Raw genomic sequence first — 23893 nt, forward strand, 5'->3', positions numbered from 1 at the left:
AACCGAGTCCATTCCAAAGCCAGAAGAACCGAAAGCTGCAGAACCACAACAGACTAAGACCAAACACTTACATTTTTTACGCTTGACTTTTTACAATTTGAACTTTGTTTGCGTAGATATGAATTCTGAAAGAAGTATGAGGGTCTTGTATGACTTTGTACTTCTCCCATAGTTCATGTCTGTCAAACTTACCTGCCATGGACTCTTTCATAAGTTCCATGAAATCGTCTTCGGACAATCCAGGGAAAAGTATGATATCAGTAAGTATTCTTTTAACATCCTTACTTAAACTCTTTGCTGTCTGTACACAAATGACAACTGAGATGTTAAAGTGCCTAAGTTTCTTAAGAATTCGACACATGTCTTGTTCTCTGTTCTTTAACAAAGGATGAGAGGCAAATCATCTAAGATAAGAAGACATCTATGAGGGTAAGTCTTCCAATCGTAAGATTGCAATTTCTTCGAAATGTATTCTATCTCTTTCTGTTTGTTTCTGAAGTGTTTCTTCTCTAATATTCTCTGCATTTCCTCATTTGGGTCTTTAAACTTAGAATTGACATACTCATTTATAGCATTGTACTTCAAAACTCTTCTTTGGTACTTCTTTATCCAATCTAACAACTCAGTATCCTTTATACATACTAGTTTTGACTTTTTTATAATATCTTTGAACGAATTGACGGTTTGGTCAAATTGACCAGAAGTACTACAAATAACAACTAACTCATAAAATGGGTTCTTCTCATCTAGTTCTTGTTGTTGTGCAGCCATTTTAAGATAAGTGAAAGTCTTACCCGACCCAGGTGGTGCGATTAGACCTGTTATACCATTCTGAGCAAATAAGAACTTGTCATGTATGGGTTTTATCTGAGCATTTTCCAACTTCCTCTTGTTCTTGTTTAAAACATTCTCAAATTTCTTGTCAATGTCAGCAAACTTTTTTTCTAACATATTTTTAGAAAAATTAAAATTTTTATCTTTTTGAAAATGTCTAGCGATTTCGCTATCTATATTCGAGACAAGCTTTTCGACAGCAAAACATCTGTCGACCATAAAATCTTACATAGTGTAAACAAGAAAGGTGAATTTGTTCTAAAGTTCTGTTTCTGGGAATATGACAAGAACCATAAAACATTAGGCAGAGAAGTCTTTAAGTTTGTCAATGACAGACTTGTTGACAGAGATGACGCCGATTGGAAAGATGAAGTCCAACAAAAGTTCTTAGAATGCAAAGAAGACACATGCGCTGTTCTTGAAGATGAAATAGAAAACAGAATAGAAGAGCTATTAAAGGACAAAGACCTTTTACATAAATATGGTTCGGAGAAATTTGACATAACTCCACCAGAAAAGAAGAAGAAAGGAAAGAAAGAGAAAAAAAGTAGAAGAGAGAAAGAAACCTGAACCTGAACCAGAGCCAGAGAAAAAGAAATTTGACATGTAAAAATAAAATTTTATTTTTAGAACATTTCTGGGTCAATGTCAATGTTCTCTTCCTCTTTAGGAGCAAACACTGGCTTAGACTCTAAAATCTTTTTACCCAATTTACCTTGAACTTCAACTATCTTAGACTCATAATATTCATAGTCGTCTGTCTTCTTTGGTTCATAAGGTATAACAAGTTTGTATGCTTTACCTTCTTCGAGTTTTGAGAACTTTCTGTCAAAATTTTCTTTGACTGCTAACAAACCTTCTATGTCTAAGTCTTCAAATTTCGCACCATTTTTAGTCACAATAGCAAACTTAACAGGTTCGATGTTCCAAACTTTGCTGAATGAAGACTTTTCAAAATGGTAGAAGTAAACATTCAAATAAGCGAATGGGTCTAGTTCTTCTTTAAGTCCTGACATGTACTTGTTGACTGAGATGAATTTCATCATCTTTTCTATCGGATAAAAAAATATTTTTTTTAAATTTACTCAGAAAAATTTTTCTTTGTATATACGCCATTCTGAACATCTAAAAGATTTTTGACATTTGCCAAGAATGTTCGTTTAGACGCTGCCATATAACCATACTCTTGACAATACTGTTTATATGAATCGTACAATGACCTTTCATCTAATGACACAAAGTCAGTTTCATCTACGAACAGTTCATAAACACTCTTGTTTGCTTCTAACAACGTTTGTCTCTCTTCGGTATGTGGAATTTGTCTTGGATTGAACTTTGAAATATCTAATGTCATGAAATATGAGAACAAGTGGTTGTAAAAGTTAGGTGTCAAAGTTTCTGCTAAGTCGTCAAAATATTCTGTATCTTGCATATGAGAATCTGACGTTCTGACAACTACATATCTTCTGTCAGAACTTTCTAACTTCATCGGAACAACATTGTTTGAAACCATGATGAAATTTGCAACATTTTCACAAACTCTTTGGTCTTTATATTTTCTTTCAACAACTCCAACTTTGTCTGTTATAAGACTCTTCAAAGCATCTGAGTTTAAAACCTTTGTTGTATCTATACTTTGAAGTTCGTTACATACTATAAGTTTCATATTCTCTATTGAGGAGTTAAATTTACCGCAGATGTTTTCTAAGTTTGTCATATTAGGGTTCGAATAGCCCTCTAACAGTTTGCACAAAATATCTGTAAAGAAAGTGTTCTTACCAGTTCCTTGTTTTCCAATTATAATGAGAGCAGTTTCATTTTTAGCACTTGGATGTTGTAAGATGTTTGCAAACCAACATAAGATATACTCATAGACTCTTTCGTTTCCATTGCATATAATTTCTTTGACATGGTCTAACCAAGCTTCTATAACATTTTCTTTCCATTCTACTTGTTCGTATTTATATCCAGTGAAGATAGAATAGAAGTTTGGAGAAGGTGTATAGAACTTTATACCTCGAACTGAAAAATCTTCTAACTTTGACAATAAGATATCCCAAGCATCTAACATCTTCATACCAACTTGTACGACTTTTATTTTCTTAAGTTTCTGTCTACATTCTTGTTCTGAAACTATTGTCGCTTTAGGTTTGTTAAAGACTACATCCCATTCTTTCATAACATAACATTCTGGGGCAGAGTCGACATAAATGACTAAACGTTTCAAATTCTCGACTGCTTTGTTATAGTCTCGAAATGGACACATATTTCTGAATGCTTGGAAGTCATAAAAATCTGAAACATCTATTCTGTACATTTTTATAAAAATAAAAAAAATATTTTTTTTATTCTTGACTTTGTTGTTGCATTTGTTCCATTTGTTGTTCTTGAGCTATTTGTTGTTGAAGTTGTTCTTGTAGTACAATACTTTCACCAGTTGCATCTTCCAATTCGAAACTTTCTGCCGTCATTGACAAATACATAGGACATAAAAGTTTTACAGGAACAAAGTTTGCGTCAACTAAGGTTAAGTTTATGTTTGCTAAAGTGTTTGAGTTTACTAAAGCTGAAAACTCTGCATTCGAATGAACAATAGGCAAACCAGCAGAGAAAGTATTGTTTATACGCATAAGTATCTTTTGGTCATAATAGTTTCTGTCGACATTCGAATAGCACTTTGAACCTAAGTTTGAAACAATATATAAAATAGGTGTACTTAAAGTCAATGGAACAGACATTCCTTGTATGACACCTTTTCCTGTTATAGGAAACTGTTGGTAGTAAAAACCAGATATAAGTTTTGTATTATAGCTCATATCGTTTATACTAAACTCAGTCGGACATCCAAACATAATGAAACCTGCTCTAGTTGCAGCACATGTTACATCCGTCCTTAAAGTATTAAATAAGTCAACAAAACCTGTTGGTGGTATATCTGAGTAAGTATCTTCAAAGGAGTATTTTTTACCATTCACAACAATAAAATCTTCTGGTGTCAAAAGAGCAAAACAGGCTTTAGTCGTCATTGTGTTTAAGGTTAGTTTACAATATCGTCCTTGAGGACTTTGTAAGTTTGTTGTTATAGAATTATATGACTCAGGGTTTTTAGTCGTAATAGTATAAACCATTATATCTTCTGCCATTTACTTAGCAAATAAATTTTAATGAAATGTTGTGGTCGTCAAATATTTTTATGACGTCTGGGAAACTATATTTTAAGTTCAACGTTTCACCTCCTTTCATAACGTATATCTTGTCAATGACATTATATGAAACACCACAGCAAGCAATGTCGGGCTCTATTTCTTTGATGTTTATATCGTCTGCCTCTGTCAAAAGTTTCAATAGTTCTTTCAAAACTTCACGAGGTGCGATGACATATGAGTTCACTTTTACAGGGTTGTGCTCAACCAAGTTTAACATTATACCAAAGCTTGACAAATCTTCTCCTGAGTTTTAAGTTTGTCTTTAAGTTGTTGGTAGTCATTTCGAATATCTGCAACAGAACTTAAGTCTCTGCTAACTTCAGGGTATGTTGGTTGTTCTTTTACAGGAACTATTGTTATACCATCTTGGTCTTCGTATGGTTTCCCCACTTCAACATCTCTTTCTTTGACATTGACAACAACACTTTGACTGTTTGTTTGAGTTGGTGAATTTAACTTCACATCTGCCACCGCCATTAAACCTTTTGAAACACTCACGCTTCTATTTTTCGGAAATGACATTTTACTTAGAATAAAAAGATGGACGTATTCGGATATCTTATTGAATTGAAGCAGAACAAAGTTTATACTCACAAACAATACAAGTTCATTGACAGAGTAGTTCTTTATACAAACAATGGAAAATGTTATAGAATAGCAGTCTTTGCTGAACCAAAATATTTTCATAAAGCAGAGAGAGTTGGTATAACTGAAATGGTGAAAGTTCTTGACGTTGACAAAAATATAACAACAAAACTGACCGATATTTCTAAAGGAAAGTTTTTAATACAATACTATGTTAAGACTGGCGTACTGTCAATATTTGACGGAGAGAAGTCAGTTCAAGAACAACTTACTGACCTGCTGCCAAAATCTGCTCGATGGAAGCTGTCGTTATACCAATCTGAGGAGCCCCAGCAGGTTTCATCGAACGAATCTTCAAAGAGCATCTTCCGTGAAAAGTGCTATTGGTTTTGTAAACTTCTTTGCTTTCAATTCATCTGGACCGTCTCTGTCACCAGTATATTGTATTTGAACTGTACCAACAGTTGAAATACCACCCATAAAGTCTTCTGAGTCAGCAAATGGAATGCCAAGCCAAAAGTTTGAACGGTCTCCATTTGTATATTGAGTTTTTTGACCTCCTGTATGAGTCCATACTTTCACATATGGCATAATAGAACTTTGCATTTCAGGGTTAATGGTTGTTGTGAATTGTTGTTAAAGTTCATAGCATCTAATGTCAAGTTGTATGACCTCATATCCTCAACTGTAGAATATTCTCTCTTGGATAATATTTGCCATCTATGTTTATATGATATTTAATACCGGGGTTGTAGAAACAAGAATAGTCATTTATAGTTCGTCTGAACAGTACAAACATAGTATCTGCATGTTTCATTGCAGTTGTTAAAGCAATATCTGTTCTTGCACCTGGGTCAGCACTTTGGTTTCCAACTTCACCTGCAAAGTCTTTGACAGATATTTGGTGTATAGGGAACATAAGTGGAACTGCAATTATTTTGGCAGCTAAAGCATTTGAAATATCTGGGTCCAACATATAGACTGCAAGTCTGCTTTCTATTCTCTTGCATTCAAACTTTTCGCATGTGAACTTAACTGGGTCCCAAGCAGTTCCAGCAGCATTGAAGTAGTAGTTTACTTCAGTGTTGAAGTTTGAGAAACCAAAGTCTAAGTCAACCTTGTCTTTGCAAAAGTCGGCGAATGACGTTTTATTTGCTCCCTTTACGTCTGTAAGAGTGAATGGGTCTTGTGTTGGTGCAATGACTAAGTTATTTTTGCTTGGAGTAAGTTCGATAGAAATTTTTCCTGCCCAGTTTGGCAAGTATCTTAAAAACCTGAAGATGAGGAAAGATGACAAAGGAACTCTAAGTTTCAGTTTTACTTTGGTTACTGCTGCTGCAGTTTGTCCAGAAAGGTTAACATAAACTCCTGGAACGTTAGGGTCAAGTCTTCTTATTTTCTCAATAGTTGCATACTGGTCTGTTTGTTCTCTAGCTTGTGGTTGTACTGAGTTTCTCAAAGCGAACCATTCATAGTTTGCCCATGTTACTGTTTGAACTAAGTCAGAGTTAGAATATATCTTATATCCCATGAAAACTTCTGGAGCATATTGGTATCCGACATAGAAAATTCCATTGCAACCTTTCTTGTCAGACAACTTGGCAGAAGGTTTTATTTCAATGTCTTGTTCCACGTATAAGAAAGAGTTGTCAATAGAAATTATATGAAACCTGTCGCAAGCAATATCTACTGTTGTTGAAGAACCTTCTCCAAACTCACCTACGTTTCCATAAGAAACAGCAGTTGTATATTCGTAAGTTCCAGGAACTATTTCTGACCTTCTAATGGCATTGTCGCATTCGTTATACCATTCGGAAACATTTCCATTCATAGCATCCAAAACTGTTGGCGTTATATTCTGAGCGGCGTACATTTCATATGAGTAAAAATATAGAATAGTTGGATTTATATGTCATAATAGAACCCACTCCGACCAAGCTTTACTTTCTTCCTGACTGAGTTTTTAACTCTTCTTTTTCCTTCATTGCCCTCTGCTTGAAGTTGTTGCATCTTTGCATTATGTTCATCTAGTATGTTGCAAATTTCCCATGTCCTTTTTGCCTTTTGGCTCTGGTCGCCCATCTCAGGTAACCTATATCCTAGAAAGAGTTTGTCATAGTCTGTATTTGAGTCTTCGCGTATTGTTTGCATGACTCTTTCCTGAGTTTCCGGTTCAAGCGCTTCAAACAGTGCCTGTCCATATGGAATAAGCTCGTTTCCAAATATATGTTTTTGTAGCCATTCTGGTTTTCTTTCCATGTTACCAACTATATCTTTTGTGAATGGGAAAGCTTTTACCCAATCTTTCAGTCTTGCGTCGTTTATTTCTGTAGTTGGTTTTATTTTGTCAAGGAACATGTTTTTCAATACTAACATTTCATTTGGTACTGTCCATTTGAGTTTTCTTAAATATTCATCCCTTCTCGGTTCATTGTCTGCAAAGTAAGTTTTTATGACATTTTGTAAACTTTCGTTTGCAAGGTCATGTACAATAGGTTCTCTTCCTTCTCTCTCCCTAACTTTCTTTCTAAACTCTTCACCAAATATACCATCTTTATGGTTCTGTGTAGTTCTTTGAGATAAATGTTCTAGAACGTCAGGTGTTATATTTCCATCAGCCATGTTCATTTCATACTGGTCCAAAATATCTGCATCTTTCATATCTTTCAATGGCATTAAAGCCGCGCTTAAAATACCAGCTATGTCTCGTTCACCATTGACTTCCATTGCGTCTACAACTTCTTGGAATTGAGGTTGTAAGTTTATGAACCACCTATCCGGGTTAGCTTTATGACCCCATCTCATTGTAGTTCCATCGTCTGCAGAAACAAAAGTAGGTTTGTTTCCATCTTGGTTAGGTTCTGAATGAACTTTAAACAATGTTTCATTTCTATATGTTTTCTTGAAATTTAACCTTTTATTTTCACCGAGTTCATCCGAAGATTGAACGTTAAATGCTCGTAAGTAAAAAGGGTTGTTGTATTTGTGTACATTTTCTTTCAGTACTTCCATTCTATGCTGAATATTTTCATCTGGTGTTGGAGTCTTTTGTATGTCGGCAAACATTTTTCGATATTCTTCTACTATGTCAGCCGAATCTTTTTTAGACTCTTGGAAAGATTCCATATTCACCTCATGCTCTTGTTGAGGGTCAAGATTTTTCGGCTGTTCCAAATCTTCATCTAGTTCTGTGAAGTTAGTTTCCAAAGGAAGGACTTGTTCGTTTCCTTCAGGCTCTTCTAGCTGTTGTTGCTGAACTATTTCTTCCATGTCTGGTTGTATCTGAACTTCTTCCTGTGGAGTTTCTTGTACCTCATCTGCTGGCATTTCATATATTCCGAGACCGTTTTCAACAATTTCCCTATCTACGTCATCCGCATTCATAAGCTTTTGTTCTTTCGTTCCGTCTCTATTTTTTACGCGTTTCATGACGAAAGTTGAATTGTCATTTAGCTCTGACATCAAATATCTCGGAGTAAATTCATCCATGTCATTTGGATGATATGCTATTAAATCATATCCCTTAGCGAGCTTGTATTTTCCAGGTTTGAGATTATATCCGTTTTGGTGCTGAGCCATAAAGCTAAATAGGTTCGGGTCAGTATTTCCATCCTTGAACTTTCCAATAGCTTCTTTATATCTGTCACTAAAGTCAACAGTATCTGGGAAACCACACTCTTCTTTAAGCATTTTTAAGAATTCTTGGTTTCCTTGTTCTCTACTTCTTTTATGTCCTTGTTCTGTTTGTGGTTGTTGTTGTGCAGGGTTTTGAACTGTTGGTTGTGGAGGTGGCTGTTGTGCTGGATTTTGAACTGTTGGTTGTTGTGCTGGTTGTTGTGTTGGTTGTTGTGCATGCCTGTGTCTGTGTCCATGTGACGATGTAAATGTTCTAGGTAGTCCTGGTGCAGGTGCTTCTCTTGGAGGGTTTGGTGGTATATAAGTTCCACCAGCTGGCACATATGTTCCATCTGCAGCGTAATGTCCTACCTGACTTTTCGTTTTTAAGAAAGCATTTACTAGGTCTGTTTTGGTCTGTTGTAACTCTTTTTCTTGACTTTTCACAACAGTTGCTCTAACGGCGTCATAGGCACTTTGAACTGCCTGTCTCGTTGCTGCATCTGTTATTTTCGTCATATTTTGTGCTACTTCTCTTAACTCTTTGTCGAAACCTTCAGACTTCAGTTTCTTTCCAGATGAGAAGTCGTTCACTTGTTTCACCTTACTATGAAGAGCTTCGAAGGCGTTCTTAAAGTCAGCATTCGTTAAAGCTTCATTTGAACTGTCTTCATCCGCTTGTATTTTTGTCCTTATTGACCCTATGAGTTGGGCTGCTTTAGCGTTGGCTTGGGCATCTAACCAGTCATTGTTAGCTTTTATATATTCTGCGCTTTTCATTGCCTTTTGCATAGCCGCGTCGTTATTTTTACTTTCTTGTGCTAAGTTTTCATACTGTACGGTTTGGTTTTGCAACTGTAAAAGTTTTTCTGCCTTTACATTTGCTTCAACTTCTTTTTTATACTCATCGCTATCCATATATGTCTTCAGGGCTTTTTGTTTTATCTCTTCATCTTTCAGTATTTTATATTGAGTAGTATGGTTTTTCAAATTTATGACATCTTGTTCCATTTTTGCTACTTCTGTTGCTTTTTCTGACACTTTTTTTGCATATTCCTCTGTACTTAGTTCTTTCAGTTGTTCTTCTTTCTTCTTTTTCTCTACGTTTAACTCATTGAGTTTCTTTGTGTGTCTGTCATATTCTAGTTTCTTTTCGTTTTCACTTATTTGCTTCTGTATGTCTATGTTTGACTTTTTGACATCTGTTATTTGATTTTTGAGTGAACTCAAATTCATTTGACTTTGAGGGTTATAGGCTGTTCCGTCTGCAGCTCCACCATAGCCTGCCATTTTCGCTAAAAGTGCCGCTCTTAAACCTCCACTCTGTGCACCAACAACTCGGTTTAAAAGCATAGGATTGCTTGACATTTGTTGCAACATAGTGGGGTCATTCAGCATTTGTTGTTGCAACTGTTGTTGTGGTGTTAGTCTTACTATTGGATGTTTCAATGCTCTCTTCCTCTTACGTATATTCTTACGTAGCTTACGTGGCATTTTAAGTGAAGTTAAAAAGCGGTTTTTGACAGATGTTTATATGACACTTTCTCCAGTTTATAGGACCTCTCTCATATTCTATCTTGTCATGATTTCATCGTAAATGTTTTGTCAAGACTTCTTCGTAAATGTTTTGTCAAGACTTCATCGTAATGAGTGTAAAGGACCCAAAAATATATTTTATGTTAGAATGTTAGATCTAACACCTTTTCTAACATGTTTTCTAACATGGTCTAAAACTCTTGAATTTTCATGATTTCATCGTATATGTTTTGTCAAGACTTCTTCGTATATGTTTTTGTCAAGGTTTCATCGTACATGTTTTGTCAAAACTTTCTTGTCTATGTTTTGTCAAACTTCATCGTAAAGACTTTGTTGAGACTTTGTCAAACTTCATCGTAAATGTTTTGTCAAGACTTTCTTGTCTATGTTTTGTCAAGACTTTCTTGTCTATGTTTTGTCAAGACTTTCTTGTCTAATTTCTCATGAACTTTCTTGTCTATGTTTTGTCAAAACTTTCTTGTCTATGTTTTGTCGAAACATTTACGATGAAATCATGAAAATTCAAGAGTTTTAGACCATGTTAGAAAACATGTTAGAAAACATGTTAGATCTAACATTCTAACATAAATTATATTTTTGGGTCCTTTACGCTCATTACGAAGAAGTTTGACAAAAACATTTACGAAGAAGTTTCGACAAAACATTTACGATGAAATCATGACAAAACATTTACGAAGAAGTTTCGACAAAACATTTACGAAGAAGTCTTGACAAAACATTTACGATGAAATCATGAGTTTTCTACGATGTTAGAAAACATGTTAGAAAACGTGTTAGATCTAACATGCTAACATAAACATTATTTTTGGTCATTTACGCTCATTACGAAGAAGTTTGACAAAACATTTACGATGAAGAAGTCTTGACAAAACATTTACGAAGAAGTCTTGACAAAACATTTACGAAGAAGTCTTGACAAAACATTTACGAAGAAGTCTTGACAAAACATTTACGAAGAAGTCTTGACAAAACATTTACGAAGAAGTCTTGACAAAACATTTACGAAGAAGTCTTGACAAAACATTTACGATGAAATCATGACAAAAAAGTCAACGGCTGGTCGGCTGGGGTTCGGTCCTCCTCTTGGGTCTTGGGAAAAATTCTTAGGGCTAGAAGGCACGAAGTGCCTGGAAGCCCCACTACCTTTTTTTTTTTTTTTTTTTTTTTTGATTATTCAAGATATTGATATTAAATCAGAAATCAATGGTAAATAAAGAGTTTTATAAAAACTTACCACGTGGTAAGATGAAGTGACCACAAATTGAGTTGTGGTACATAAAAATTACCACAAAATTGAGAACTTTTCCCACAAATTGAGAATTTTTACCATAAAATGAACGATGGATATCCACGAAAGTTACCACAACTCACTTCTCGCGCAAAATATGTTTAATATTACATATTAAATACATTTATCAACATTAATTATTTTGAATTGTGGTAAAACGATATGTCACATATTTTTTTATAAAAATTTGTAAAAATGTTTATTTTAATTTATATAATTAAATATTAAAATTTTAAATTTTGAAATAAAATAAATTAAATTCGTCCGTTATCTTTAATTCGCTCGGCGAATGCCGAGCTTACGTACTCATGTATTCCTTCTTGTTACAACTCGAACAAGAACATCACCTTTAACATATTATCAAGAAGCCCACTATAAACTTTTCATTTGATGAGTTTTGAATCGCGAGCTTCTTGATAGTCAAACTACGCACCAGCACTACAACTTCTTTCACCCGAACTAATACAAATTTACACATTGGAGCTGCTTTGCTCTGAGAACTCTCATCAATCGATGAGAGTTCTCAGAGCAAAGCAGTTAGTATGGGTTAGTCGTGTACGGAGGCACTGCGCACATACTTACCCATGATATGTGAATTTGACACTTTACAAAACCGCTAACGTATATTTTACAACACAAACGACAACACCAACTTAACCTTAAATATTTACAAAGCCACCAACCATTTCACCTCACTAACGACTTCGCTAACGAACTCACTAATGAAAAAATAAACGTTCTCATAAATTTTCTTCTATATCTTCATCGTCAATGTTAACTCTATTGTAGTCATACTTGAAGTCATAAAGTTTCTCAAGTTTTGAAATGCATAGTCTTGTTAACTTACCTTCATCATCATAAGTTTTTATAAAACTACCATGACAATCTTTATACACAGTCAATGTATAGTCAACTGGTCTAGGATGAAGTGTAAAGAACATGTTATACTCAGGAAGGAAGAATAAATGTTTAAATGTATGTTTGTTATACTGTGGAATTCGAATGAGTTGCTTTTGTTCTGTCATTTACATCCAAATAAAAATTTTCAGTAAAATAAAAAATAAACTTAAAAATTAATGATATCACCACCCTCACACGTATGAAAACATAGCACAAAAATAAATTTAGGTGAAGTGGTGAGATCTCACCTCTTTTTTTCACCCTGTTGAATTCATTGCTTTATAACTCTCTTCCTTGGTTTCTTTTTAGTTGCTTTCTTCACGTCTGTCTCCAACTTGACTGTCTTTCTTCTTCGGCCGTAATGATACCAGTTACTTCCACCAGTCAATGGGTCAAATGGTCTTTCGTAAGGGTTTCCATACATTCCATAGGGACCATACGGAAGAACTACTGGTGGAGAAGAAACATTTTCTTTAGTTCCATCGACTCTATTTAAATGCATTGTTTCACCTTTCATCTGGTCATTAAAGTCTTTTGCGTGTTTTGCAAACTCATCGTCCTTTCCTAAAGCATTTTCTGACTCAGTCGCAACCAAATTGGATGCTTTATTTATGAGCCCTATTTTATTTAATCTTAACTTCTTTGCAACCCAGCCTCCAATCTTCCCTTTATTTGCATCTAATGTCTTCGAAACCCTTCCTCCACTCATTTTATTTACTGCGTCATAAGCTCCAAGTGCTTTTGCTCCAAATGCTAATGCTTTTGTTCCCATTGCGCCTAAAGCTACCCAAGCTACCATTTACACCATATTAAAATCATCTCTCTTCAATATTATCTCATAAAAGTTCTCGTTACTGGAGAAAGTCAATGAAACATAAGCGTTCTCACGGGCTTCGCCCTCACCGCTTTGCGGTCTATCTAACTTCTTTCTTATATCATCTATACGCTTCAAAATGTCTGAACAATTGCTAACATCTTCTACAACAGTTATTTCATCATGAATGACCTTCAAGAACAAGCTCATTTAATATGCTATTAAAATCATCTCAATAATGAGTCCATCCTTTCCATCTTTGGTAGCACAACATCTTTCATTGAAGAAGGTTCGACAAGTCTTATGTTAAACTTACTGACAAAGTTTGTTATACTATAATGCTTCGCGGCGAATACATGTAGTTTTTGAAAGACATAATATAGATTCTTCAGCAAATTCACTTATACTGGATTTTAAACAATGTTCTCACGAGACCAAATACCGCCAATTGACAATCTTGTAAGCAATCCTGCTGAACCTTCTACTGTAAACGTCGATGGTAACATTCCACGAAGGTCATCTATTGACATCGTTGAGTCACTGTATTTAAATATTTTCTTAAAGCAATCGTCATTATCTAACCATGCAATAGCTTTGAAGTTTTCATTCGAATATACATCTGCTTCATTAAATGTAAAACCTGACTTCTTTGCAGAGATGACTTTTAAAATCTATTGAGTTTTGTGTGTTTTCCAAAATTATATACTATGGTAACTTCTGAAGGTAATGGATGTCCTTCCGCAGTCAGTTGTTCTCTCACTACCGTTTGAAGCTTTGTATTAAAAACTTTCATGTCATCTCCTGTATCTAAGTTCACATACACAGCAACAGGAAAACTATCTTGCTTCTTTGTTTCATCATTATACCTCAAAACATTAAAGTTCTTCAATAATATTGTTCTTCCTGCTGGAATACTTCGAACCTGTCTGATTTCAATAGCTTTCTCACCTCCTACATACTCTACCCAGTGTCTTGGATATTCATAAGTATACTGACTTTCTTGAATTTTGGTAGGTTTCATCATAACATGTTCATAGTATATCTTTATACTCTTGTCAGTTAGACTCGGTGCTATGTTCTGAATATTTCTGACTTGCATTTTTAATGGAGATAAAATGAAGCATTTAATACATGACGTAGATGAAGACATGAATGAAACTACAGACAAACTTAACTCTTCTCTTATTCTTCCTTTCAGCAAAGATTATGAGTTCTGTTCAAATGGTGCGTATTTCTATTGTGGAAAGATGGGTTCAGGTAAGACATTTAACCTCATTCGTCATATACTCATAACAGAACGTTTAGGAAATGACTCATATTATGACCAAATCATTATATCAGCAACTTCAGACTCTATGGACTCAACAGCGAAAACATTTATGTCAAAAGTTCAAGCCTCTGTCGTTAAAGTTCCAGACAGTGAACTCATTGAATTTCTTCAACGTTACATTCGACGTAAGAGGAAATATTATGCCATCGTTGAATTTATACAGTCAGGAATGCAAAAGACTTCTGAGGAGATGGAAAGAATTATTGACAAACACCACTTACGTCAGTACTCAGGAGTTTACGATATGAAACGACTGACAAACTACATTCTATCAAAACTTTCAAAATACCCCTTCAAAAAATATCCATCAAACACTTTATTAGTTTGTGACGACTTCGCTGGTAAAGGTTTAGTGTCAAAACCAGACTCACCATTAGCTAACATCATTACTAAAGTCAGACATTACCATTTAACTGTAGCAATACTTATGCAAACATGGAGGTTTTTAGCTTTAAACATAAAACGTCTCATAACTGACTTCGTTATCTTTCAAGGTTTCTCACGTTATGATATTGAACTCATTTGGAAACAGTCAGGTATAACATTACCTTTTGAAGAAATTTGGGAAGCATATAAGTCTCTCATCTCTCCTCGTTCATACCTTGAGATTCATATCATGACTAATACCATTAAAGTCAAAAATATTCCATGGGAACGACCAACATTGTTTTAAAGTTTAACCTTCAATTGACTGATGGTAAACAAATTCCATGCATCTCTGTCGCCATTTCTGTTAATATTTTTGCTGTCATTCATATCATCCACTTCCCCATCCGTTAGCTTTTGAGGATATGCGTTAGAATAGCTGTTCTTAAATGAAGGCTTTTCACCTTTGAGAGCATAAACTCTATAACTTTCTGCATACTTTATGTTTGAACCTCCTGAGCCATCATTAACATAAATTTTTATAGGCTTCCACCCTTTGTTCATGTTCCTGCTTCTTCCCTTAGCTCTTTTGTTCAGTAGTTCTACATCTTTATACACAGCTCCTGTCTCAGTGAATTCAACAATATTTTCATTCGTTAGCTTTACATTCAAACCCTTGTCGAGTATATTGTTCATTTCATACATATAAAAGGTTTTTATTCTATATGAAATGAGAAGCAAATCCATCTTAGCTGGTGCCGTTAATGTTCCAATTGAACCAACATCAAATGTTGACTCACGAACGACAAACAATATTGTCATAAAGAACTATAGTTCAGAGTGTTTGAAAGAAAAAGAACCAGAACTTAAGTCGGTGAATTTAAACTCAGCTTCAAACGCTAACGCTACATCAGATGTTAAGTTAGAGTATCCACCACTGGACCAAATTCTTTCAAGAGAAGCCAACGACAATCCTTACACAAATGTTCAAACAAATCCTTCAGATAGCGTAGACCATTACCTTCTTCAGTTATACCAAACAATTTTACTCAAAGACGATAAGAAGCTTTTGGTAAATCTTATAAGCAAGAACCAAATAATTCTAACAAAGGAGGACCTTGAAAATGTTATCTCACGAATAACAGGGAAACAATGTGTTATTGACTATCTCGACCCTGAAATCGAATGCTGTGGTCAAACTCCACTATTCATGAAAATAGGTAACATCCGCATCATTGAAACACCAGGAACTACAGGAGTTGAGTTTAAGTATAAATATTCAAACGAGTATACAAAACTTTCAACAGAATATAAACTTTGTTTGAAATATGTTTTAGTAAATTAAAGCAGTCAGGAGGGCTCTTTGAGCCCATCTTGGCGCTTTGCGCCGTCAGTCAAAAAAAATTTCAAGTTAACAATTTGTAATATCTATCCAAAACTTCTTCAACAGTATCGAACTCATCTTCATAATGCAAACCTAATCTTATTGACTTGGTGCAGTTTTCACTAACACAATATTTTTCTGTTCTCTTGACTGACATAACTAATTCATTTGTTTCATCAAACAGCAACAACCAAAGTTCATGACCTAATACATAACATTCATACTTTATATTTTTAGCTCTGAGTTCTCTTGTAAGCTGTTGCATTTAATATTTTCTAAAAAGTCAACTTCAACAGTCATTCGCACTGGTGCCTTCAGTTCTACAGGCTCTCCTTGAAAGTCAACAAGTCTGAATTGCATGTCTTTCAAATTATGAGGACTAATGCGAACCCATTTACCTAAATGAGTTGCTATGACAGGAACGTTTGGAATGAACATTGAATTGACTGCATAACAGAAGGATTTATATTCTACTGAACCTTTACTATTAACTCCTGAAATGCCTGTGACATTAGCTATTTTAGACTCAATGTATAAACAATTACCATAACATACGTATGGAACAGATTTCATCTCAATCGTTTTGTCAACACTTTTCAAAGGAAATGTCATATGGTATGCACCCAAAAGAAGTTGTACTCTATGACTCATTCTTGGTATCTTAAACTCCTTCGCATAACTGAACTTCAAAACTCCTGCAATAAGTTTAACATTCATTAAGTTTTCTTCGTTATCCTTGTTTATTGTAGTATTTATGAGAGCATTTAACACTCCAGCTAATGTTTCCATCTTATATTCTACATTATTGTGAAATCTTATTTCGTGCTTCTTTCCATCTATTTCAATCTCCATGAAATCTGTTTCATCTGTTATAACGAATGAAGCGATAGTATTGAAGTCAACCATTCTGAATGCAAGCGCCTCATTCTGTAGACCTAAGTTTGTTTGTAGCTTTACTGTCCGTATTCGTTTGGGTCTGTACTTTGCAAATAGAACAACATTTTATTCTCATTAAAATATGAGTATAGCTGCATATGCGTATGAAGCTGACAGAGCTAAACGTTTATATTTTGGTCAATACTCTCTCACACTTACTGACAAATATATTGTTATCACTGATGGAAATACTGAGAAATACATAACATGGAAGGACTATGAAAAGTTTGACCCTATTTTAACTCCATGTACTATGCCGTTTATAAAGGACGGTGAAATTATTGAAAAAGATAATAAACCGTATATAGGTCTGTTTATGAAGCATTAGAATATATGTTGAATCATAACCCAAAAAGATTTGACCCAAGCACTACACCATGTGCAATGCCTTTTATTAAGGACGGTGAAATCGTAAGAGTTCCGGATTCAACGGTTTACACAGCTGTTCAAAACAGTTTACAAAACATTTTAGCGAATATCTTTAATTCAGAAACTACAGAAATAAAATTACCATATATAACAGATGCTAAAGAAATTAAATCAAAAACGACAACATTATTTACGTCACTTAATGATTTAATGACTTATATCATTAATATTCCTGCACCAACTACAGCATTTGATCCAAATTCGACGGTTTGTAGTGTACCTTTCATAAATGACAGTTCAGTAATTGCTTTAAGGGATTCGACAGTAAATGAATCATTAAAGGCGTCATTAATGAAAATCATTGATTTTAACTCATTCACGAATACATATAATTCATTCATTAATGTTTCATATGCTTCTAAAGAAGGTGAGCCAAAAACTATCGATAAAGCGGTGTATGAAATAAAAGCATCAACGACGAAATTGAATTCGTTAACTTTTGACGGTGATAGTTTCGTTAATGACATAACATCGGGGAAAACAATTTTAACGAAAGAATACTTAAAATCTCATGTTAGTGAGTTCGTTGAAATTGAAAAAGAAGGTGGAATTAAGTTCGATCCACTGAATTTCATTTTCAGCTTAGCGAATGCGGGTGTTAGTTTCGCTGAATGGACAACTATACAGAGTGAAATAAATGCAATATGGACGTTTTTGGGGTCAAAAGCGGGAATGGGTGAGCTTGTAAATGCTGCAAGAACATTAGGTGAAACAGGAAATTTTGTAGATGGTTTTAAAAGACTTGTTTCAAATGTTTTAACAAACACAAAGAAATTATTTAGATATACCGTACATAACGGACGGATTTTCGAACAGATAGCAACAAACCCTCCGGTTATGGCTGCGTTGATGATGGTTAGAGATATAAAACCACGTAACGACGGGAACGAAGAACATGAACAACAGGATACTGGTCGGGTTATTCGAGACATTAAAAACGTGTATCCTGAAGTTATTGATTTATTTAGAGGAGTTAATGATTCAATTTCAAAACATTCTATAACCCTCGATGAAGAGAATAAATTAACAGATTATATATTCGTCATTATTGCAGAATTAATGAAGAGAATAAATGAAAAAGGAATTGGTGATATCATTAATGTCAGCGATGTAATGATGAAAAGAAATTTTGACTCATTATTTACAAAACCGAAAACAGAATATAGTCTTTATGACGTAATTACCGAATTAATGAAAAAGATTAATGATAATAAGAGTTCTGGCGGAAGAGTTGAATTAGAAGTGAATGATGTTAATGAGAAATTAGCCGAAAAAGCAGACAAAAATGAGCTTTTAGCTCTGAGTGATAAAGTCAAGAACCACGTTCATTATATAACTTCAGACGAACAGATTATAACGGACTACCATGGATATTTAACACAGGATGAACAAATAAGCACTGAAGATGTTAATGAAAGAAGATATAAATACATTCGTGCTAAAGGTTATGACATAAGCTGTACTGTACATTATGACGCGGGTAAAGCGCTAGAAGCATTTAGTTATAACGATGAAATTTATGCCTCTACTTTCTCTGTTAAAGGTGTATTAGTTGAACCAAGATTTACTTTGAGAGTTAAGTCAAAAATAACTTTTGAAGATGCTATTAAAAGTAAAGCTGACAAAGTTGAACTCGAAGCAATGAACAAAGTTTTGAAATCTCATAAACACAACATCTCCGATATAAATGAACTTCAAGCTACATTAGACAGTAAAGCCGACAAGAACCATACACATGAATCCTTCACTACTGTTAGAGCAGACGACATAATATTGAACTATACCCTTGGTTCAAGTGCACCTTTAGAGAATCCAAGTACAAGCATAAAAGATACACTAAACTCCTTAAATAGTAAATGTATGAACATTGAAGGTCATGCCAGAAATTTTGAAACACATGAACTACCAGCAATGTTAGATAAGAAAGCTGACAAAGAACATACGCATAAATCCTTCACTACTGTTAGAGCAGACGACATAATATTGAACTATGATTTGGGTTCAAGTGCACCTTTAGAGAATCCGAGTACAAGCGTAAAAGATACTCTTAACAATTTAGATAACAGTTGCAGGAATATCGAAGGTCATGCCAGAAACTTTGAAGCATATGAACTACCAGCAATGTTAGATAAGAAAGCAGACAAAACAGAGCTTCAAACATTAAAGACTGAAATACTTCAAACATTATATCCTATAGGCTCTATTTATACGTCAATGAACTCAACAAATCCAGCAACAGTTTTAGGTTTTGGTACGTGGAAGCAGATTGTAGATAAATTCTTATACTGTGCTAACTCTTCAAAGCAAACAGGAGGTTCGAAGAAAATTAAAGAAGCAAACCTTCCACCGCACACTCATACAGGAACTACAAACACAACAGGTAGTCATTCACATTCAATAACAAAAAGAGGTTATACAAATCTTGCAGCAGGTTCGGATAGACAGGGAATGCATAGATATGATATTTCAAGTGACCCAGTAGATTCAAGCGCAGGTATTTTCTGTGGAACCACAGGAAATCATTCACACACTTTCACAACAAATCCAACAGGCTCGGGTGCAGATTATATGCCACCATTTGTGACTATATTCGCATGGTACCGCGTTCAATGAACGCGCTTGAGCCTAGAATAAAATCTTTAACTTTACATAAATGAGCTTGAAAGAAGTATTCGAACAACATCCATGGAGGTCATTTAAGAAGTTCAATGAAGCTGCAAAGAGTTGGGGATTTACTAACAGAGCTGAAGTGAAAAGGTTCTTTGACAAAAATGTTGTACATCAAACAAAAATAAACCCTTACGACTACTTTTTACCAATTTACTCCAACACTCCTGACGCATACCAATTTGACACTCTCATTCAAAGCAGAAAAGGAGGACATAAACCATTCCTCATCTTCATTAATGTTAACACTCGTAAAGCATATGCATATCCAATGAAAAATAAAGGAACTCGTGAAGTGTTAAGAGTTTTACAAAAGTTTGTAGCAGAACATAGCCCAAGTACTTTAACATCAGACCAAGACAGTGCATACCTCAGCAATGAAATCACAGATTTTCTCATTAAGCATAACATAACTCACTACACTACTGAAGACCATAACCATAACATACTCGGCATCATAAACCGCTTCATAAGAACGCTCAGAGATTTAAACCAAGAGCGAGACTTTACCGAAGAAACAATGAAACATTTTCTCGAAGTATATAATTCCTCAACACATTCTACAACAGGACATACACCAAATTCAATGACACAACAACAAGAAGAAAAGTATATACAAAAGAAACGAAGCCAAACACAAAATATCAGAAATTCAACACAATTTACCCTCATTCCTGGTACAAAAGTTCGTGTAGTTCTTGACGACAAACCGTTGACAAAGAAACGTTTAAGGTTAAGTAGAAACTATTATATCGTAGACTCTACGCAAGGTAATGGATATCTTATAAAAGCTGCCGACGACTCTATTGCGTTTTACCCTCGACATAAATTAGTTGAAAGTAGTAATGGCAAACTTGCTGAAACCATTGACGAAGCAAAGCGAGGAGTGGTTATTGAAATACTTGGCTATAACATAAACGATGACACTTATAAAGTAAGATATGAAGGAGGCGTTGAAGATGTTATACCATCTAAGAACTTGAGAGAGTCAAAGTCAACACATCTGGGACCATTAGAGCGGGAGTACTGGAAAGACAAAAATAAGCCAGAAAGAATAAGAAAATTCTTCTAAACTTTTTCATTAGATGTAAATCAGACATGAATGAGAACAGTCATGATATCATTAATGGTACCATTTATTTTTGTCATAAATTTACACCAAAAATATATTTTAGGTGAAGAGGTGAGATCTCACCCGTTTTCTCACCTGTTTTCTCACCCTCATGAAAATTCATGAATTTCCTTAAGATAGAAAAATAAAGTTAGTTTTATTTTTATTTATTTTTTATTTGGTATGTAAGAACAGAAATGTCAGTCGAAGCAAAAACATTCACGAACAAATCTAATGGCGAAACATTCACAAAAGGCACTTATAATGGTATTGAAGTCTTACGTAGAGACAAGGATGGTTACATTAATGCAACAAAGATGGCAAGAGAAGCAGGAAAGTTAAACCATTTAAACAGATTTCTCAATAGTGCTAAAATGCAGGAAATTCTTGAGTTTTGGTTGAAAGAATACGGTCGAGCCAAAAGTGGCTCAACCTCAAAACAAGCATTTTATGAGCTTACTAAGGGTGTTATAAATGAATTCAAAGGTATTTACATACATCCTGACCTCGTTCATTTTGTTGCTGAATGGTGCTCTGTAAAGTATGCATTTTATGTCAAAGATATTATGGACTCCATAGACAAGAAAGTTCATGAGAAGTTAGATGAAGAAGAACTCGAAGATACAGTAGAAAATGCTAAACATTTGTTTGAAGAAGAAGTTAGAAAAATGTGCGAAAAACAATTAGAACATGAACGTGAGATATGTTATGGTTATAGAGATTCTCCATACGAACTAGACCAATGGGAACAAGAAGATTTAAAGAGAGAATTTAGAGAATATGAACTCGCTAAGATAGCATTAGAAACTGCAGAAAAGAAGTTAAAAGTTTGGGGTTGTTTTGTACAAAAATATTGTGAGTAAATGAACCATTTATTTTTATTGAATTCACCAAAAAATATAATTGAGGTGAAGAGGTGAGATTTCACCTGTTTTTTCACCCTCGCCGCTTAGCGGCTCAGATTGCTTTAGCTTTCTCGTGAATTTTCATGAATTTCCTTAAGATAGAAAAAATAAAGTTAGTTTTATTTTTATTTATTTTTTATTTTGTATAAAAGATATGATTTCAACAATCGGCACAACAACAATTCAAACAACTACAGCACCAAACTCGCTAGTCATGAATCCTACGTCAATGTTGGTAGAGATGAAAAGCTTTATTCCTTCTTCATATACTTTTGAAACAGAAATCCAGAAGATAAAGCAAGAACTTTTAACAAGTAATTTAGACTGTAGTGCGAAAGATGAAACAAATGAACAGTATCTTTATGAAATGGAGGACCTCATCGACCATTTGCCTAAACTACCTGAAATTCAGCAGCAAAAACTAACTATTCCTGAATTCGACGAAATTGAAGTCAAAGCAACTGACTCAGTAGAAATTAAGAAATTCATACGTAAAGTAAATTATGAATTCCTTGGTTTTCATTGCAACCATAAAGTTATGGACAAAGATTGCGACATGGTTTATAAAAATATTTCTGACCTTTACAAATCCGAAGAATTTAAGACATACGATAACTTTGTTTCATTAGTTGCAAAATGTGTATGGCAGATAAGAGATAAAGATAGAAGAGGTAAAGTATGGAATGAACAGATAAAACCAGCAGCTTTTGAGTTAAAGAAAACCATTGACGCCTTAGTTGTTCTAGCTGGTTTTATTTCAATGTATAACGCAAAAATGAATCCGCAATGTTCAAAATGTAAAGCAGCAATGAGGAAATATAACTACTCCGTCAAAGAGATAGAACGAATGAGAAACGACTATGCAGACTTAAAGAAAGAAGCAGAAAAACCAGCAGAAAATAAAATGGACATGTTAGAATTTCTGAACAAAAACTATCCAACTGCTGACGATTTCCTTCTATCTGACGTCAAGAAGAAGTATAAAGAAACCTTCGGCATTGTTAAAACATTCGATGTACTAAAAGAAGAAATAGAAGCTACGAAATTGTTTAGGATTTCAAATATACATCGTACAATTCATGTAAAACGCTTATAAAATAACTGAGGTGAAAAAACAGGTGAAAAAACGGGTGAGATCTCACCTCTTCACCTCTCTTCACCTCAATTATATTTTTGGTCAAAGCTTCCACGAGAGAAAAGATTCCTCATTCGCTAAGGATTCAAAAAATGAAAAAATCATTGATTTCGGCTGAGAAAAAACAGCAAAACCCTTCTTCCACGGGAACAAAGAAATAAAGAAGAAATCAAGTAAATTTTTTATTTATTCCCGTGGAAGATAGAGCACTTTTATGACACTTTTTATTCACGACAAACAAGACAAACAAAGAAAATAAGAAAATACGGCGCTGTCGCAGTTTGAACCACAGACTCTGACCCCTCCATAACACCACCTTAGACCACTGTGCTACGTAGCCTGTCGACATAAGATTTTATAAATTGCATATTTGACGTAAATTTATTTCCATCTGGCTTCCCACCGCATAAGATATTCATACGTGTTTGTAAGACATTCATTAAACTTCTTTTCTATTGCATCTAATCTTGCGTTATTTTTTTCAATAACTTGTCTGTATTCTTCATCATCTCCAGCAGTGTTTGGGTCTTCACGTTTAAAATATTCATTGTTAACCAATTTTTTATCTACAAATTTTATTAGTGTTTGATTCACTTCGTTATGATAACGGTCATATTCTTTCAATACGTAAGTGAAGACAAAATGCGTCGTACCTTCAATCTTAAAGCTTAAAGAACTTTCAACACAGTTTTGAGGGTCTGTCAGTGCGTCAATGAGATAGTATTCGAAGTCAGTCAATAATCTTTTTAAAGTCATTTCATACAGGATAAAATTTAATGTTGTGAAGAAATAGTGTTTATCTCAGAAAAAATAACGCTAATTTTTTCTAAC

General features: G+C 34.4%; 14 protein-coding genes and 1 pseudogene across 15 annotated transcripts, besides 3 other annotated features; 7 read left to right on the plus strand and 8 right to left on the minus strand.

Annotated features, from left to right (window-relative positions):
- Positions 1-23893: part of a mobile genetic element that runs on past both edges of the window.
- On the plus strand, positions 988-1444 carry TVAGG3_0720180 (annotated as a pseudogene). Its single transcript has one exon. A coding segment is annotated over exon 1 (457 nt).
- Positions 2107-3151, minus strand: TVAGG3_0720190 (uncharacterized protein; the record flags this gene model as incomplete). Its single annotated transcript, XM_051244087.1, has 1 exon — positions 2107-3151. A coding segment is annotated over one exon (1045 nt), but the record flags the coding sequence as incomplete, so codon positions are not given.
- On the minus strand, positions 3180-3977 carry TVAGG3_0720200 (uncharacterized protein; the record flags this gene model as incomplete). The annotated part of the gene is made up of 1 exon (XM_051244088.1): positions 3180-3977. One exon carries the CDS (start codon positions 3975-3977, stop codon positions 3180-3182), a length of 798 nt encoding a protein of 265 aa, XP_051090675.1.
- On the minus strand, positions 5475-6456 carry TVAGG3_0720210 (protein of unknown function, DUF4106 family; the record flags this gene model as incomplete). The annotated part of the gene is made up of 1 exon (XM_051244089.1): positions 5475-6456. A coding segment is annotated over one exon (982 nt), but the record flags the coding sequence as incomplete, so codon positions are not given.
- Positions 6531-7247, minus strand: TVAGG3_0720220 (protein of unknown function, DUF4106 family; the record flags this gene model as incomplete). Its single annotated transcript, XM_051244090.1, has 1 exon — positions 6531-7247. One exon carries the CDS (start codon positions 7245-7247, stop codon positions 6531-6533), a length of 717 nt encoding a protein of 238 aa, XP_051090677.1.
- On the minus strand, positions 7842-8759 carry TVAGG3_0720230 (protein of unknown function, DUF4106 family; the record flags this gene model as incomplete). Its single annotated transcript, XM_051244091.1, has 1 exon — positions 7842-8759. A coding segment is annotated over one exon (918 nt), but the record flags the coding sequence as incomplete, so codon positions are not given.
- TVAGG3_0720240 (protein of unknown function, DUF4106 family) lies at positions 8840-9734 on the minus strand (the record flags this gene model as incomplete). Its single annotated transcript, XM_051244092.1, has 1 exon — positions 8840-9734. A coding segment is annotated over one exon (895 nt), but the record flags the coding sequence as incomplete, so codon positions are not given.
- Positions 10964-11624: a mobile genetic element.
- Positions 11621-23893: part of a mobile genetic element that runs on past the window's edge.
- Positions 12257-12784, minus strand: TVAGG3_0720270 (protein of unknown function, DUF4107 family; the record flags this gene model as incomplete). Its single annotated transcript, XM_001295051.1, has 1 exon — positions 12257-12784. The coding sequence occupies one exon, from the start codon at positions 12782-12784 to the stop codon at positions 12257-12259; it is 528 nt and encodes a 175-aa protein (XP_001295052.1).
- TVAGG3_0720280 (uncharacterized protein) lies at positions 15226-15840 on the plus strand (the record flags this gene model as incomplete). Its single annotated transcript, XM_051244093.1, has 1 exon — positions 15226-15840. The coding sequence occupies one exon, from the start codon at positions 15226-15228 to the stop codon at positions 15838-15840; it is 615 nt and encodes a 204-aa protein (XP_051090680.1).
- On the minus strand, positions 16105-16356 carry TVAGG3_0720290 (uncharacterized protein; the record flags this gene model as incomplete). Its single annotated transcript, XM_051244094.1, has 1 exon — positions 16105-16356. A coding segment is annotated over one exon (252 nt), but the record flags the coding sequence as incomplete, so codon positions are not given.
- TVAGG3_0720300 (keratin-associated protein family) lies at positions 17917-19857 on the plus strand (the record flags this gene model as incomplete). The annotated part of the gene is made up of 1 exon (XM_051244095.1): positions 17917-19857. The coding sequence occupies one exon, from the start codon at positions 17917-17919 to the stop codon at positions 19855-19857; it is 1941 nt and encodes a 646-aa protein (XP_051090682.1).
- TVAGG3_0720310 (integrase core domain containing protein family) lies at positions 19898-20383 on the plus strand (the record flags this gene model as incomplete). The annotated part of the gene is made up of 1 exon (XM_051244096.1): positions 19898-20383. A coding segment is annotated over one exon (486 nt), but the record flags the coding sequence as incomplete, so codon positions are not given.
- TVAGG3_0720320 (integrase core domain containing protein family) lies at positions 20432-20983 on the plus strand (the record flags this gene model as incomplete). Its single annotated transcript, XM_051244097.1, has 1 exon — positions 20432-20983. The coding sequence occupies one exon, from the start codon at positions 20432-20434 to the stop codon at positions 20981-20983; it is 552 nt and encodes a 183-aa protein (XP_051090684.1).
- TVAGG3_0720330 (uncharacterized protein) lies at positions 21220-21885 on the plus strand (the record flags this gene model as incomplete). The annotated part of the gene is made up of 1 exon (XM_051244098.1): positions 21220-21885. One exon carries the CDS (start codon positions 21220-21222, stop codon positions 21883-21885), a length of 666 nt encoding a protein of 221 aa, XP_051090685.1.
- On the plus strand, positions 22082-23023 carry TVAGG3_0720340 (organellar and viral DNA polymerase type B; the record flags this gene model as incomplete). Its single annotated transcript, XM_051244099.1, has 1 exon — positions 22082-23023. One exon carries the CDS (start codon positions 22082-22084, stop codon positions 23021-23023), a length of 942 nt encoding a protein of 313 aa, XP_051090686.1.

The sequence above is a fragment of the Trichomonas vaginalis genome, chromosome III, assembly GCF_026262505.1.
Source record: "Trichomonas vaginalis G3 chromosome III, whole genome shotgun sequence".
In the NCBI taxonomy this organism is placed as follows: domain Eukaryota; phylum Parabasalia; order Trichomonadida; family Trichomonadidae; genus Trichomonas; species Trichomonas vaginalis.